The 14,972-nt window shown below is 35.8% G+C and overlaps 1 protein-coding gene across 2 annotated transcripts in view; it reads right to left on the minus strand.

The window, feature by feature from the left end:
• LOC148848302 (chaperone protein dnaJ A6-like) overlaps positions 1-9,371 on the minus strand; it is a 32,502-nt gene extending 23,131 nt beyond the window's left edge. The window contains exons 1-4 of one of the 2 annotated variants that reach the window (XM_088951597.1): positions 9,243-9,371; positions 8,301-8,471; positions 6,847-6,997; positions 6,592-6,733 (exon numbers count right to left, since the gene is read on the minus strand). In XM_088951597.1, coding sequence (XP_088807723.1) covers positions 6,592-6,733; positions 6,847-6,997; positions 8,301-8,450 — 443 coding nt within the window. In that variant the 5' untranslated portion in view covers positions 8,451-8,471; positions 9,243-9,371. Of the gene's footprint in view, positions 1-6,591; positions 6,734-6,846; positions 6,998-8,300; positions 8,472-9,134 lie in introns of both variants that reach the window. The other variant, XM_088951598.1, reaches the window with a different exon arrangement.
• Positions 9,372-14,972: the final 5,601 nt, after the last annotated feature.

The raw sequence follows: 14,972 nt of genomic DNA on the forward strand, positions 1-14,972 counted from the left end.
GCTTTCTTTTAGTTGTTGAATCTCTCTTTGATTGATCAATGTGTGATATTCCAAATCCTCATTACTAATGGTAATGGAATCGAAATGATCTCTGGATTGATCAAAAGATCCTATCAATTGGCTAGAATCTGTTACTTGAACGAAAATAGATCTTGTGGAATCATATTGAATATTTGACGATACATTTCGTACCTTGCTAAAAAATCGACCCTTGTTTACCAACCACACATTGTCTAACCAAATCCAATTCTCTCTCGATATGTTCCTCAAAAAATCCAATTCGTGCGGATTCTTCCCCCAACTAACGAAGAGATCTTGGCGGAATTGCCACATATGAAATTGAGCACAATTTTGCAAAGAAATACCCCACTTGTTTCTCGAGAAGAGATGAGAAACATGCTCAATATCATTTGATTGAATAGTTGACTCAGCTCCTTCTTGTTTGAAGAAACCCTCCACTTCAATTGGTCTTTTTTCACGAAAAGCAAACATGAGATAACAAATCCAGTGTTTCACTAAGATTTCGAATAGCTGTCCCGAATTCAAGTTGATTATGTTTCGCTTCTTCCTCGGAGAAAGACGATCAAACAATTCCCAATCATGGTCCCTGCGGGTCGGATCATCCGTATAGGATACAAAAAGAAACTCCAGATATTTGATATCTTTTTCTTTGAATGAGATCTCAATTCCAGCTACGATTTCATTAAATATCTTACAACTAGAATCCCTCTTTTTTCCGATCCAGTTCTTCCACCACCGCGAACCCCAGTTAGATTCAGGCATGATACACTTTTTAGTTATTGGGAGAACCCAAGTACTCTCTTTCGGATCCATGAAACAACTCTCAGAGATCTTGTTCCCTTTTGGAAGATACAAGAGCGAAACAATCAACCTATTGATATTGGAAGACCCAAAAGATTCTTCCAATGTATCATTTCTGGGTCCAATGGAATTCATAGGTATAGGAAGAAGCCCCATCAAATAGAGATTTTTTCTTTCGACCATATTTCGATTGTTAATACGATATTTAAGGACCGTTACTACAAGCAGTACTACACCTTTGATCGTGAAATATCGATTGCTTGTTGAACCCAGTGAATCTCGTGAAAGTAAAATACTCCAAATTCGGGGGTCAAAGAGTTTCATAAAACGTTCTTGGTGGAAAAAAATGTGAGTGAAAGATCCCACTGAATCAAATTTGGTCTAAGACTCCTAGGCCATATGGATTTATGATGGCCTTTTATCAAGATTGTTTGGAAATAGTTAAAAATGATGTACTTGAGGTCTTTAGGGAGTTTGAGGATAACTACGTTGTTAGCTCTAGAGTTAATGCTACTTTTGTAGCTCTTGTTCCCAAGAAGGTTGTCACTAAGCATCCCAAGGACTTCAGACCAATTAGCTTGGCGACTAGTGTTTACAAAATTTTGGCTAAGGTCATATCCTTGAGGATCAAAGTGGTACTCCCCTCTCTAATTAGTCAAGCTCAAGGTGCCTTTGTACAAGGCAGACAAATAGTATATCAGATTTTGATAGCTAATGAATGTGTGGAGGAGATGAAGAGATCAGGTAAAAAAGGTTTTGTCTGCAAATTGGATCTTGAAAAGGCCTACGATTTGGTGGATTGGAGCTTCCTTTTAGAGGTGCTAAGAAAGTGTGGGTTTGGGGAAAGATAGTGCAAGTGGATTAAGGGTTGTCTTCACTTCTTGCCATTATTCTATCCTTGTCAATGGAGGACTTCCTCCCAACTTGCAGAGGCCTAAGACAAGGTCATCCACTCTCCCCCTTTTTATTCACCCTTGTTGCCGATGTGTTAAGTAGATTGATTTCAAAAGCAGATAGGGAGGAGGTAGTGAGTGGTTGGAGAATAGGAAGAAATAATGTGCCTATGACCCACCTTCAGTTTGCAGATGATACTATAATCATTTGTGAAGGAAGTGACTTGAAGAAGGTTGGGAACCTTAAGAACCTAATTAATTTTTTTTTAAAGGCCTCAAACCTAAAAATCAACTTTGAAAAAAGTTGTGTGGTGGGAATCAATATGGATGCTCAAGAAATAGAGGCTATTGCAGGTTGCTTAGAGTGCGCCACCTCATCTTGGCTCTTAACTTATCTAAGTCTTCCCCTAGGAGCTAACCCAAAAGAAAGCCGGTTTCGGATCCCTGTTGTGGAAAAGTTTGGAAAGAAGTTGGCAAGCTGGAAAAAGAATTATATCTCTGTGGGGGGTAGAGTGACTGATTAAATCCACACTTGCTAATTTGCCGGTTTACTTTCTGTTTGTCTTTAAGATTCCTACTAGGGAAGCTAAGAGGATAGAGAAGATGATGAGGGACTTTTTGTGGGAGTTGGGGCAAGAGAAGAATGATCATTTGATTAGATGGGAGTTAGTTAGTAGAAGTAAGGAGGAAGGAGGATTAGGATTAGGGAATATTAATGTAGCTCCTCTAGGTAGGTTGTGGAGATGGCCTTTAGAGAGGGAGAAGTTATGGCATGAAGTGGTGGCAAGTATCCATGGCTGTTCCAGAAACAGTTGGGATGCAGGGGTATCTAGATAGGCAATTCATGGCATCCTCCCACAGTTCCTACACTTTGTAAGGTATGATGCTTGCTCTAGGACTCGGGTTCTTTTCTGGGAAGACACTTAGGCTGGAAATTTGCCTCTTAAGGATCTGTTCCCTTCTCTCTTCTCTATTTCCCTTTATAAAAAAGAACATGCGTCTTCCTCTCTTTTGTCCCCGTATACCCCCTTGTCGACAAATTGGGTCCTTGGCTTCCGTAGAGGGTTAAGGGATGAGGAATCCTTATCAGTCTCTGAGCTCTTATTGCTACTTGATTCTGTTTGCCTGGACCCACTCATTTCTGAAAGGAGAATTTGGACTTTAACTCCAAAAGAATCGTTTACTTGTGCTTCTTTCTTTAATACTCTTTGCTCCAGTTCCTCTCCTAGGGCTTTCCCAGTTAAGGAAGTATGATCTAGGCTTGTTCCCACAAATATAGTCATGTTTTGTTGGGAAGTTTACTATGGTAAAATCAAAACAATGAATAACCTGTAGAAGAAAAGACATTTTCTTGTGTTTATCCCCTAACTGGTGTATTTTGTGTAAAGCGCAGAATGAGGACTGTTACCACTTATTGATTTCTTGTCCTTTTGCTGCAGCCATTTGGAATTGTGTATTTGACTTGTTTGAGTGCAGGTGGAACTTGCCAACTAAGGTAAATTTGTTGTTTCCCCTTCTACCTTTGTGTGGATCACAAGAAGAGGGAGAATCATGTTGAAGTGTATAAGAGCAGCTCTCCTTTGGACTATTTGGGAAGAGAAAAATTCCAGAATTTTTCAGAAGGAAAGAAGCATTCTTGAGGTTAAAGAGTGTATTACAAGGACTATTTTGTGGCTGAAATCCTTAAAACTCTGAAGATTATTCTTTTGAGGATTAAATGAGAAATTGGTCTGCAGTTGCCCTCACTTCCTCTAGGAAGCCTAGAGTTCAAGTAACTTGGACTCCGCCAATGGAGGGTTTTGTTAAGCTGAACTTTGATGGGAGTAGTCAGGGTAACCCAGGACCGTCTGGGATTGGTGGTGTACTGAGAGATGAAAACAGCAACATCATTGCCTTTTTTTCGGGACCGGTGGGAATAGGAGACTCTGTGAGAGCTGAACTCCAAGCTGCAGCACAGGGAGTACAGATTGCTTATCAACTTGGAGTGCAAAACTTAATAATTGAAGGAGACTCCAAGGTGGTAGTGGAATGGTTGGCTCAGTGGTTGGGTAGATCGGCCAATGCCTTGGTCGATTATCTTGCTAAACAAGGGGCTACTCGGGTTTCATTGTACTGGGCTTCTCTGTAATTTTCTTTTTCCATTGTTTTGTTCTTTAACTAAAGGGTTGATGACCTCTTCCATCTCCCCTCCTTAAAAGGGAGGTAGCATCTCGTGCCTCTCCCTAAATTGTACTATCTTTAGCTTTGATTTAATAAATCTGATAATTCACTGATCAAAAAAAATGTCAAAAAATTAAAAATATAGAAGTGTTTTATATAGTGCACAAAACTACTTGGCGACTGGGCGAGGCGAGCCTCCAAGGGCACCTTGTTGCCTAGGTGTCGCCTTGACAAAGCCAAGACCTTCATAGTCAGTTTCCAGTTTGATATAGATCCTATCCTTTACAATTTTTTAGTTGTCAGGCAGTCACATCATTTTTTATATCAGAACTTATGGTCTGTCACCATATTTTACTAAGTAACTGATTCTGTATGCCCAGATTCTTTTTTTTTTTTTGATAATTCTGTATGCCCAGATTCATTGATAACCAACAATCCTATCCAAATTCATTAGTATCCAACAACATTCTAATGCAACTTGATGAACAGCTCAATAACTCAAATGAGCATGCAAGTAAACAGAAATCAAAAAGAATGGTGTTTTCTCAAGCACCCGTACAAAGGTTCAAAAATCTAATAGCAGGAAAGGACTAGAATATGCAAGGAAAGACATCAAGAATTTTTTTTAATAAGTAAAGACATCAAGAAATTTATGATTCTGAAACAGCAAAGCAATTCCAATCTAACACTCTTCTTCCTTCATGCCTCCTTTCAGCTTCAGATCTGTTAGATGTCTTGAGGTGGTTTGAGATTGTTTCGGGACAAGTCTAGAGAAAAGCTCTACGATAGCTGTTGGAAATGTGCCTTATCCTCTTAGCCTAGCTGCTGTGCTTGGTTGCAAGGTAGCAAAACCTCCAATTACCTATTCTTGGCGCAAAAGTTCTCCATGTTCCCTATGGAACCAGTCGTAGAAAGATGCCAGAAAAAGCAACTTGGAAAGTCAAATATCTCTCCAAAGCAAGCAAGATAACCTTTATGGACTGTTCAATCTACTCTCTAGCCTCCTTTGTGACTACCTATCCATGTTTAAGGCGGCTATAAGTTTGGAGTAGCTTCAAAGAGAATTCTTATGGAGAGGTTTGAAGGAAGATAAGAAAATTCACCTTGTAGATTGGCCCAATATTTGTATCCATAAGGCCCTAAGCACTAGGAAGGTTTTAATTAAAATAAAATAAAAGCACTTGGGGGCTTGGGTCTATATAGAATTAAAGAAGAAAACACTGCACTTGGGAGTATGGGATTTCCACTGGGGGATGGGACACCAGGCAGCCTTCCAATGTTTCCTGCAGGTCGGTTTTGGAATGGTATCCAAAAAACTCAGCCTCATTAACTTGCAGGTACTGCTTTCAAGCCAGGCAATGGCACTCAGCTGAGATTTTGGCTTAACCCTTGGTGGAGAAAGACCCTTGATAGAGTTATATCCTAGACTCTTCAACATTGCCACGAATAAGGAGGCTACCATTGCAGAAATCTTCTCTGTTTCTGGGTCTTCTAAATTCTGGGATTCAGGCACCCAATTTTAGAAGACCTCTCTTTGACTGGGAGATTCACCAGCTTGAAGACCTACTGACCTACTTTGTCAACTTCAGAACACCCAGCTGATTCCATAACTCTGGTGATAAAAGAATTTGGAAGTGGGATAATTCTGGGAGTTTCTCATTCAAGTTCATGTTCCATATTTCTTTTCTGCTGGAATCAGCTTCCCCTATAAAGCTGTATGGGCAAGAAAGGTCCCTTCTAAGGTTTGTTTCTTGGTTTGGACTGCAGTTTTGGCAAAATGTCTAAGGACAAGCTAACTAGGAGGGGATATCTATGAACTCTACTTGCTGCTCTCTCTGTGATTCCAAGGAGGAAACAGCAGACCACCTTATCTTACACACTGCCCTACCAGCAGGTGAATTTGGGTTAAACTTCTTGGTGAGCTACATAATCTCATTTTACAGAGGACCAAACTTTTGATATTAATACAATACCTCATACTTTACCTTTCTATAAAAACTTTGTATTTTTCCAGTAAGTACATTTGCCCAGGTAAGTTAGGAAATTTACCATTTTTACCCAGGTAACTTTAGGGTTAACTTACCCACCTAGGAGATGGGTATCACTTTGCAAGATAAGTGAGACACAAGGGAAAGTTGGTTTACCATGGGACCAATACCAAAAAACGAACATGGCAAAGCTTGTCAACTTTCCCAACCGCCCCCCCCCCCGCCCTTCCCAACTTACTGAAAACCAAGCATGCCCTTAAAACATTATGGAAAGGAAATCTTATGCAAAAGAATAACCTATTAAACAATAAATAAATGGCCTAACTTTCATTTCACCTATGGTGTAACTTTTTGAGTAGCTTATTATAAAGATGACTTGTAAGAACTAAAAAAGAAATCAAATTGCAAACCATAAAATTAGGAACAAAATCCACCAACCATGCCAATATAAAATATAATTCATTTTTCAAAGTCCTCTTATAAATAAATAAATAAATAAAATTAGTAATCAATAAGAATAATGAACTTTGTAGGTCAAACAATATTTCATTTTAAAGCCATGAATAAAATGTGCTTTCTAGAATCAAGAATATGCTTATCACATCAACAACCCATAAAACCAATCCCCAAAATTCCAAAAAATATAAAATAGAAAGAAACAAGTAATTCAAAAGAAGCATCAGTAATACTAAAAGCACATCGTTGTAAGAATAGGATAAAAGGCATACCCTTTACATTTTGGGCACAATATGTTTCTAGATAGAGAAAGCTTTTTAGATGTTCCATTATACAAGTCCTCCAAAGAAACCTTCAGGGTATGAACTACATCTTCACCTTGCTTTTGTCTTCTTCCCCTTGAGCTACCACCACCTACAAAATTGGAATAATAAGATAAGTAAATAAGGGACGGAAAATTATAACATAACTAAACCAAATAGAGAATTACAGATATGATATAAAAACAATAGTTTCACATCACTCACCACCAAAGAATGATTCAAATATATCAAAAGGACTGTGAGACGCACCACCTACTCCCATTCCTTCCTTAAGAGCATCTTCACCATATTGGTCATATATATCTCTTTTCTCAGGATCACTAAGAACTTCATAAGCCTGAGCCAACTCCTTGAACTGATTCCAGACAAAAAGATAGAAGTAAACAGTATGAACCTAATTAGAAAAACCTCCTCAAGATTTATAATGATACGTGTATCGGGGCCATATTTAAATCACATAAACACTTATATGTAGAATTTATTTTAAACTACATAATCAGTGATGCAACTAAAAAACTACAAAGAACAGAGGTCTCAACCCTAGTCTAAACTCAACCGTCTGAATAAAAAAATGTTTCTGTTAAAACTAAATTCATGATGCCACACATCTCTAACAAAGCTACTATTAAATTAGATAAAAAGAAGCTCAATACCATTAATATATTGAAACACTTTTTCCACATTAAGCTTAAAGAAAAGATATCTTCTAACAATAAAATTTCAGTGGTTCCTAGGTAAAGAGACTTGGATGCACATGAGCTAGGAACCTCAGCCCCATGTATATTTCAATTTGCCTGCTCTTTCTCTGAATCTAAGCAACAAGCCGTAATAGGGGATGATCAGCAACTCACTCAAGTTACACCATCAGATAACTCCTATTTCCCCAAGCACAGGACATGAGAAGATTTCTACCACTCTGGTTGACAAAAGCTAAAGTGATTTCTTCAATATCTAGGAGTAAAAATTCACTCCAACTGTGGTATTCAGATTTATCCTAGCTCTTAAATTGTATATTTGTATATATACCTAAAACAATCAGAGATAAAGCATTTAAAGATCCACTCAGCTGATAGCGAGATACATACCGTTAGGATAATAAGTGAACCATATTTTTTATTCAATGATGTAACTTAGTACCCATTCTAGCATTTTTTTTCTTTTTTTCACTGCATTACATAGCATTGCATCCAAATCCATAAAATGTTAATAAGATAACTTGAGTAGGAGATTCTGGAACATTGGAATGGATTCTCTCTTCAGATGATGGTCCTTGGACTTTCTGACACAGTATTAGAGAGGGGCAAGATCCTTGGCACCTTGTACGAATGGATACCAAGGGCAGCCACCTTCTTGCAGATAATCTAGAGGGAGTAGAAAGAAAGAGATCGGTTTAAGAAGGCATTGACCAAATATATATCTTTCTTCATTTCCTCTATTTTGTTTTTTATTTGATTATCTGTGGTTAATATTGTCTCCACTCCTTTCCTTTCTTCTTAAAGTAAGGAGTACACTTCATTTTCCATCCTTGATCTCGTTGCAAATATAAAAAAAGGTAATACGATATGATCAAAGCAATGCAACTTGACAGCATAATATATACCATCATTGTTTTATCAGCAACATCCATCCTGAGATGGAGAAGTGGAATAAAAGATCACCTTCTCAGGATCTCCACCCTTATCAGGGTGGTTCTTAATGGCAGCTTTTCTATATGCTTTCTTCAGTTCATCTTGACTTGCATTTTTGGAAACACCAAGAATCTCATAGTACTTAATGTTGTCACTCTTTCTTGGAGCACAACTAAACATGATTGCAGCACTTTAGCGTCACTGCCCAAACACAAATGGAGTAAACTTAAGAATCTCGCTTTCCAAATAATGAGAACAGCCTGAACTTCACATGCGAAAAAGGTAGCACAGCGCAAAATCCAGTTAATAACTATAGCAGAACACGAGGGTTCCAGTGTTGAAACCTATTCCAAGAACGCAAACTCGAAGAATATATCAAGTTAATGATTTTAGAAACTGAGCAGGGTATTCGACAAACAGACGGAAATTACAGAATTACCAAATACCATGTAGAGATGTTCATAATAATCTACCGTCTTAAAACGTGAACATAAAGAAGATGACGGAAATTAAAAAAAAAAAATAAGAAACACCGGATCCAAATCCATCCATTAAAAATGAAAAAATAAATAAATAAAATGAAAAGGGTACGGAACAACCAACACTGGACTCAATTACTTGAGAACTTAACATGGGACTAATTCGCTGAGCAGTATGAGCAAATTCTTATCAGAAACAAAAACCACAATTCATGAAAAACAAACAAAATGTCGTCAGATTTTTGGCGGAAAAAAAAAGTTATATATAATTCCAAGTTAACTCGCAAGCAAATCCCTTTCCATCTAAAATATCCCCACAAAATTTACAATCATCGGAGAACCAAGGAAAAAAAGAACATGCTATAAGAGGTGAAGATATGAAAACCTAATCTGAACCCTAATTCGCAGTTGTCGTTGATGGATTGAACGAGCGGAGAAGAAATCGAGATCACGGGAAGAGAGAGAGAGAGAGAAGGATGGTAAGGAAACTTACGAAGTTTTAGAGAAGAAGCGGGAAGGAATAACAGAAGAGAAGAGAAAGCGAGAGCGAGGAAAAGCCTCGTCTCCGAGGAGGAGTTTCCGCCTTTGCTGACGGTCTTCTTATAAAAGGACAAAAAAAAAATTAGCAAAATTATTATTTTTTTAAATAAAAAAGGGAAAAAGTGTCTTTGTATGACGTTCAGGATGATCCGTCGTGGCGGATCCAACGGTATGTGAATCATCTAATGATCTCATCTTTCTTTTGGACGTACGTGTCACGTGTATCAGCAGTTGCGACTTACGAGGAATTCACATCTGTCACCACTGAATCACCTAAAAACGCCCCATATGCATATCTCAGCGTTCATTGTGAACATCTTCTCTACTTATTATTGGGCACGATTGGAATATCCTACGGAACGTTTTGTGGGCGCATTCAGTGGGGGCAGATTTAAACTCACTGTGAGTTCTACGAGTGTGGAAGTTTTTTCTAGGGGTGAGTAAAAAACCGAAAAAAACCGGCGGTTAATTGAACTGGCCGGTATATATATATTTTTATATATTTTATATATATTTATGTATATTATATATATATTATAAATTAAAAAATATTCATTATATATAAATATATATATTTATAATATATGATATATTATTTATTATTAAAATATAATATTTTATATATATAATTTTTTATTATATATTTATATATTTTTTTATAATACATATTATAAAAATTAAAAAATCAAAAAATCAACGAACCGAATCGATGGTTAACCGATTGTTTTTTATTTGGTTTTGGTTACCATTTTTCAAAAAATTGATAGTACTAATTTGGTTACAAAAAAAGGCCCACTATGTGATGAAAGCATAACTATGGTTTCCACAGTTTCCTCAACTCAGTCCGCAGGACACGTCATTTCAAATAATTCTGTTTTAGAATTACAAAGCCCACCCTCACTATTGTGTTTTTTTTTTTTTGGAAAATTACTCTTTTTCCGCTTTGTTGTTTGATTGTCTTGATAGAAAATTAGAGAATGAGTCTATAGGCATGGGCTAGTATTATAATAATCTTTTATTTATATAGTCTCATAAATTTTGTTTGACACCCATTTTTTTATTTAAAATCAAGTTTTAACACTTTATATATCTTTTTTATTTAAAGTCAAGCTTTAACACCTTATCTATGTGGTATCATTTGAAATGAATTTTTGTTCTTTTAGTGGAGTCAACTGGCATTAACATTTTTTTAGAGTAAATGTAACTACCATTAAGTTTTATATATCGATAATGACTTCTTGATGATGATTGTTTAAAATATGGTTTTTTTTCTCTATGGTTATATAAGAGATACCTAATGGAGCTTTAAGGTAGCCTACAAATTGGCAACAATTGGTTTTTTATTCCACTTTATATGCACCTGCCTTTTTAACGTGTGTTGAACAACCCCATACTTTAAAGTGTCTAACACTTTGCATCTTACCAGTCCAATGGTTATATAGATCTTATGAACTAATTTAGTCGAAACCTGATTTAGTATGTATATCGCATTCCTTAATGTGTGTTACCAAAAGGATATAGGGTGGACAATGAATGATCAAATCATATCCAATAAAGTATGATTCTTTTTAATACACCATTTAATTGTGGTGTAGCAGGAGGAGGCAGATGTGATATAATCACATTGACCTTTAGGTAGTCCCTAAATTTGATAGAAAAACATTCACCTCCCCAATTTGATCAAAGAGTTTTAATTTGTCTTCACACTTGTTTCTAAAATTCATATCTAATTTTTTTTTTATTTTTCAAAATATTCAAATTTATATTTCATTAGGTACACTCACCCATACAAAGATTAGTCATTAGTAAAAGTTATAAAATATGAATGTGGATTGTGTGTCATAACATTCGATGGACCACATACATTTGTATGTTTAAGTCAAGTGTGCTTATACTTCTTTCAAGTTTACTTGCAAATGGCCTTTTAATCATATTGTTGAAATTTGAGCAAGCCTTATTCTTGTTGTTAAGCAAGCCTTATATGGATCTTGTGAATTGTACTTCTTTCAAGTTTACTTGAGCAAGACTTTTCTTGTTGAAATTTGAATAAAATTGAGAATTGAGAATTAAGGAGCAAGAGATTAAGAATATATGAGATGAGGGTATGGGAGAGCATAAGAATTGGAATTAATTTAATTAACCAAAATACCCTCAAAACTATGTGTTTTATAATTGTTGGGAGGGGTATTTTGGCCTTTCAAAAAGTTAATTATCACTTTACCCAAATGCCGCTCAAGCTAGTTGTTATATAGTTGTTAGGGGCATTATTGTCATTTTCCTTCCCCCAATAGCCAAAATACACAAACATCACCCCCAAACTAGTTTGTTTATTTTTTGCTTCCCCCCCCCCCCCAAAAAAAAAGAAGCAAAAAATAGTTGTCAGGGGTCCTTAATGACTATATCCTTAGCGGGTTGGAGCAACTCATAGTGGATTGTGTCATGCCAGTAGGCCATGTCATGTTAGCTTGCGAGCCTCAAAACCCAAACTCAACATGACCCAAGAGTATGGACCGACTTGTAGGTGCTACAACCCACTTTACTGCTCAAGAGGTGAACTAATTCTCTTTTTGTAATAGAAGTCTAAAAAAAAAAACATTTATCCTTTTCACGGATTGTTAGGTTTTTCTCAATTTTTTATTAATTTAATATAGATTTTTTTCATGGATTCTTCTAGTTCAACAATAAAATGCATTAAGAAAGCACTTAACATGGAATTTGGATCTGTTGATCACAACACATCGCTGTGTTGTGTTGTGGTCATCAGTTGTGTTGTGCATCTGGCCACATTTGCCTAGCTGCACACATGGAACATCAGTTGTGTTGTGGTCATCGATATTCTCAACATGCGGTAGGATGAGCGTCGCCAACAGTGTTTTGTGGTAAGTATATTCAAATTCCTTAGTATGCGAATTGAAATTGTTTTTTAACTTGGTTATTGATCTCATGTTAAGCATATTTTTTGGCTTTATAGGACTATAGCGGATGGTATTCCATTCCCTAAACCCTTAACCCCCAAACCTTGGTGGCAATGATATTTGAAGCTCAATAACTAAGAAAGAGAAGAAAAAATATATTTTTTACTATTTTACATGTAAAGAACTATAAATATAGAAAAACTTTGGTGAACCACTATTACTTCACTTTTCCCTTAAAAATAGATATTTAAAAAGCAAACCATGCATCGTAGGTTATCGCTAGTATATAATAGAAAGAGGTGAGGAGTTCTCTCACCACAAAGCCCACATGTATCTCCTCCCCTTTTTCCTTTCTCATAAGTGTGCATATTTAATTTTAAATTAAGTCATAAATCATTAAAAATATAATAAGTCAAAATTAAACCTCACATGGGTCTTCGTTGTCTCATAAAATCCATATTTACTATCTAATAAGATCATTGTTAAATCTCTCTTTCTCTCTTTCTCTCTCTCTCTCTCTCTCTCTCTCTCTCCCACTCTCTCTCTCTCTCTCTCTCACACACACACACACACACCTTAATAGTCGATGTTTGTAACATTTCCTCTCCCTATTAAATCCCTCTTTTCCTTTTAAATCTCTTCACCCCTATTGGCTCTCTGTAATAAAGTAGGGGTGTAAATTAGATGGATTGGGTTAGGTTAAGGGCAAACTCTAAACATGAACCCCATCTTGGACCCAAACTAATGTAAAAAATCCAAATTTTCCCGCTTGATACATGGAGTGAACCAATCTTTTTCTTATATAATAGTTTAAAGAAATAATTTCTCCTTTCCATGGGTTATCGAGTTTTTTTCTCTCTGATTCTTATTGTTTTAGTGTAATTTGTTTCAATAATAAAATGCAGTAAGAAAACACTTTAGCTTGGTTATTGATCTCAAGCTAAGCACATTTTTGGCTTTATAGGGCTATAGAACCGGGGGTAGCGTTTCCCCTAAGCCCTTAGTCCCCGACCCTAGTGGAAGTGGGATTTTATCCCAAGTCTATGCTACAACTAGCCCGGAAAGGAATAAATTTGAAGCTCAATAACTAAAAAATGAAAGAAAATTTTTTCTACTATTTGTATGTAAAGAACTATAAATATATAAAAACTTTGGTGATTCACTATTACTTCATTTTCCCTTAAAAATGTATTTTTTAAACAACAACTCACAGGAAACTCCTCTCATTTCTCAAACATGTTGTTATTTATTTTTAAAATAAATGATTAAAAACATAAAAAGTCAAAATAAAACCCTATTGAGTCTCAATTATTTATGATAAGATTGATTATTATTCTCTTCAATAAGATCATTCTTAACACACACACACACGCTCCAAAGGCACATACACACAAATACAATTCTCAACCCCTTTACTCTCAACAAATTAGATGGGTTGGGTCAAGTCAAGGGCCAATCTATGACCAAGTATACATATAAACTTTATCCTAAATCCAAATTGATTCCAAAAACCTAAATTATGCTCAGTTCTAAATATGGACTTTAGCCTAAGCCAAAATTGCTGACAAAAACCTAAAATTGCCAACGAAAATCATAAGTTCATGGAAACTTAACAATGTAGGCATTAGTAGTGTAGTATAGAATAAATTTATGATCAAGACGCCAAGCTATAGCGGTCATGTCTTCATAACCACCTTGGTTGATCGGTGTTCAATGAACATCGAAAAGATCAATTATTGAAGCCAATCCTAGATTGGAAGGACGTTTTGTCGATGAGTGGCAACAGGTTCTACAATGCTCGGTAATAACGGTTTGGACAAATCACAAAGGATATCTTTGGTAGCCATGAAATAGACATGGGGCGTGAGACAGTAAAAAGAAATGTGAGAGACTAAAGAAAACAAACAACAAAAGAGACTTAGAAATAAGATAAATGGCAACTATAAGAAAGAGAAACCTGTTCTCATATCAACATAAAACCCTCTCCCACATTATAATTTGGATTAGAAAAGGCCCCACATTATAACTTGTACTAGAAAAGGCCCCACATTATAACTTGGACTAGAAAAGGCATGGAGTGTGCATCATGTGTGTGTATTTTTACTGACATGGCATAGTTTGACCCATTTGACCGAATGGTTGAACCATTAACCAAGGGCGGAGCTAGGATTTTATATTTAGGGGAGCCAAAATCTAAGAATATAAATGACTATTATGGAGATTTTAAAGGCATGGGGGGCATGCCTTCCCTCTGCTACCCCTGCTAGTGATCTGTGACTCGAGGCAAAAATGGTTCATATACATATATATATATATATATATATATATATATATATATATATATGCTAACATGGCATAATGGTTGTTGGGCTAATAATCCGTGACCTAAAGGCAAAAACAGACTAGCCTTCGGCTCAATTTTAAAATGTTGGGGATTGACTGATGGGTAAGGGTGAGCAAGAACAACCGAAAAACTAAATTGATCGAAAATTATGTTAACCAAACCAATCAGTTCGGTTTCGGTTAACCAAAATAGAGAATTGACGATTAACCAAACCGACTCTATACATATATTTGTATATATTTTATGTATATTATATATTTTTTACATTTTCTATACATTATAAATTAATAAATATGCATTATATATAGATATATATTATAATATATATTATATTATTTATTATTTAAAATATAATATTATATATATTTATATATATTTTTATAATATATCGTAAATAATAAAAAACTGATGAATTGACGAACCG

The sequence above is a fragment of the Nelumbo lutea genome, chromosome 6 (assembly GCF_056320005.1).
Source record: "Nelumbo lutea isolate HS-2025 chromosome 6, American lotus-T2T, whole genome shotgun sequence".
In the NCBI taxonomy this organism is placed as follows: Eukaryota; Viridiplantae; Streptophyta; class Magnoliopsida; order Proteales; family Nelumbonaceae; genus Nelumbo; species Nelumbo lutea.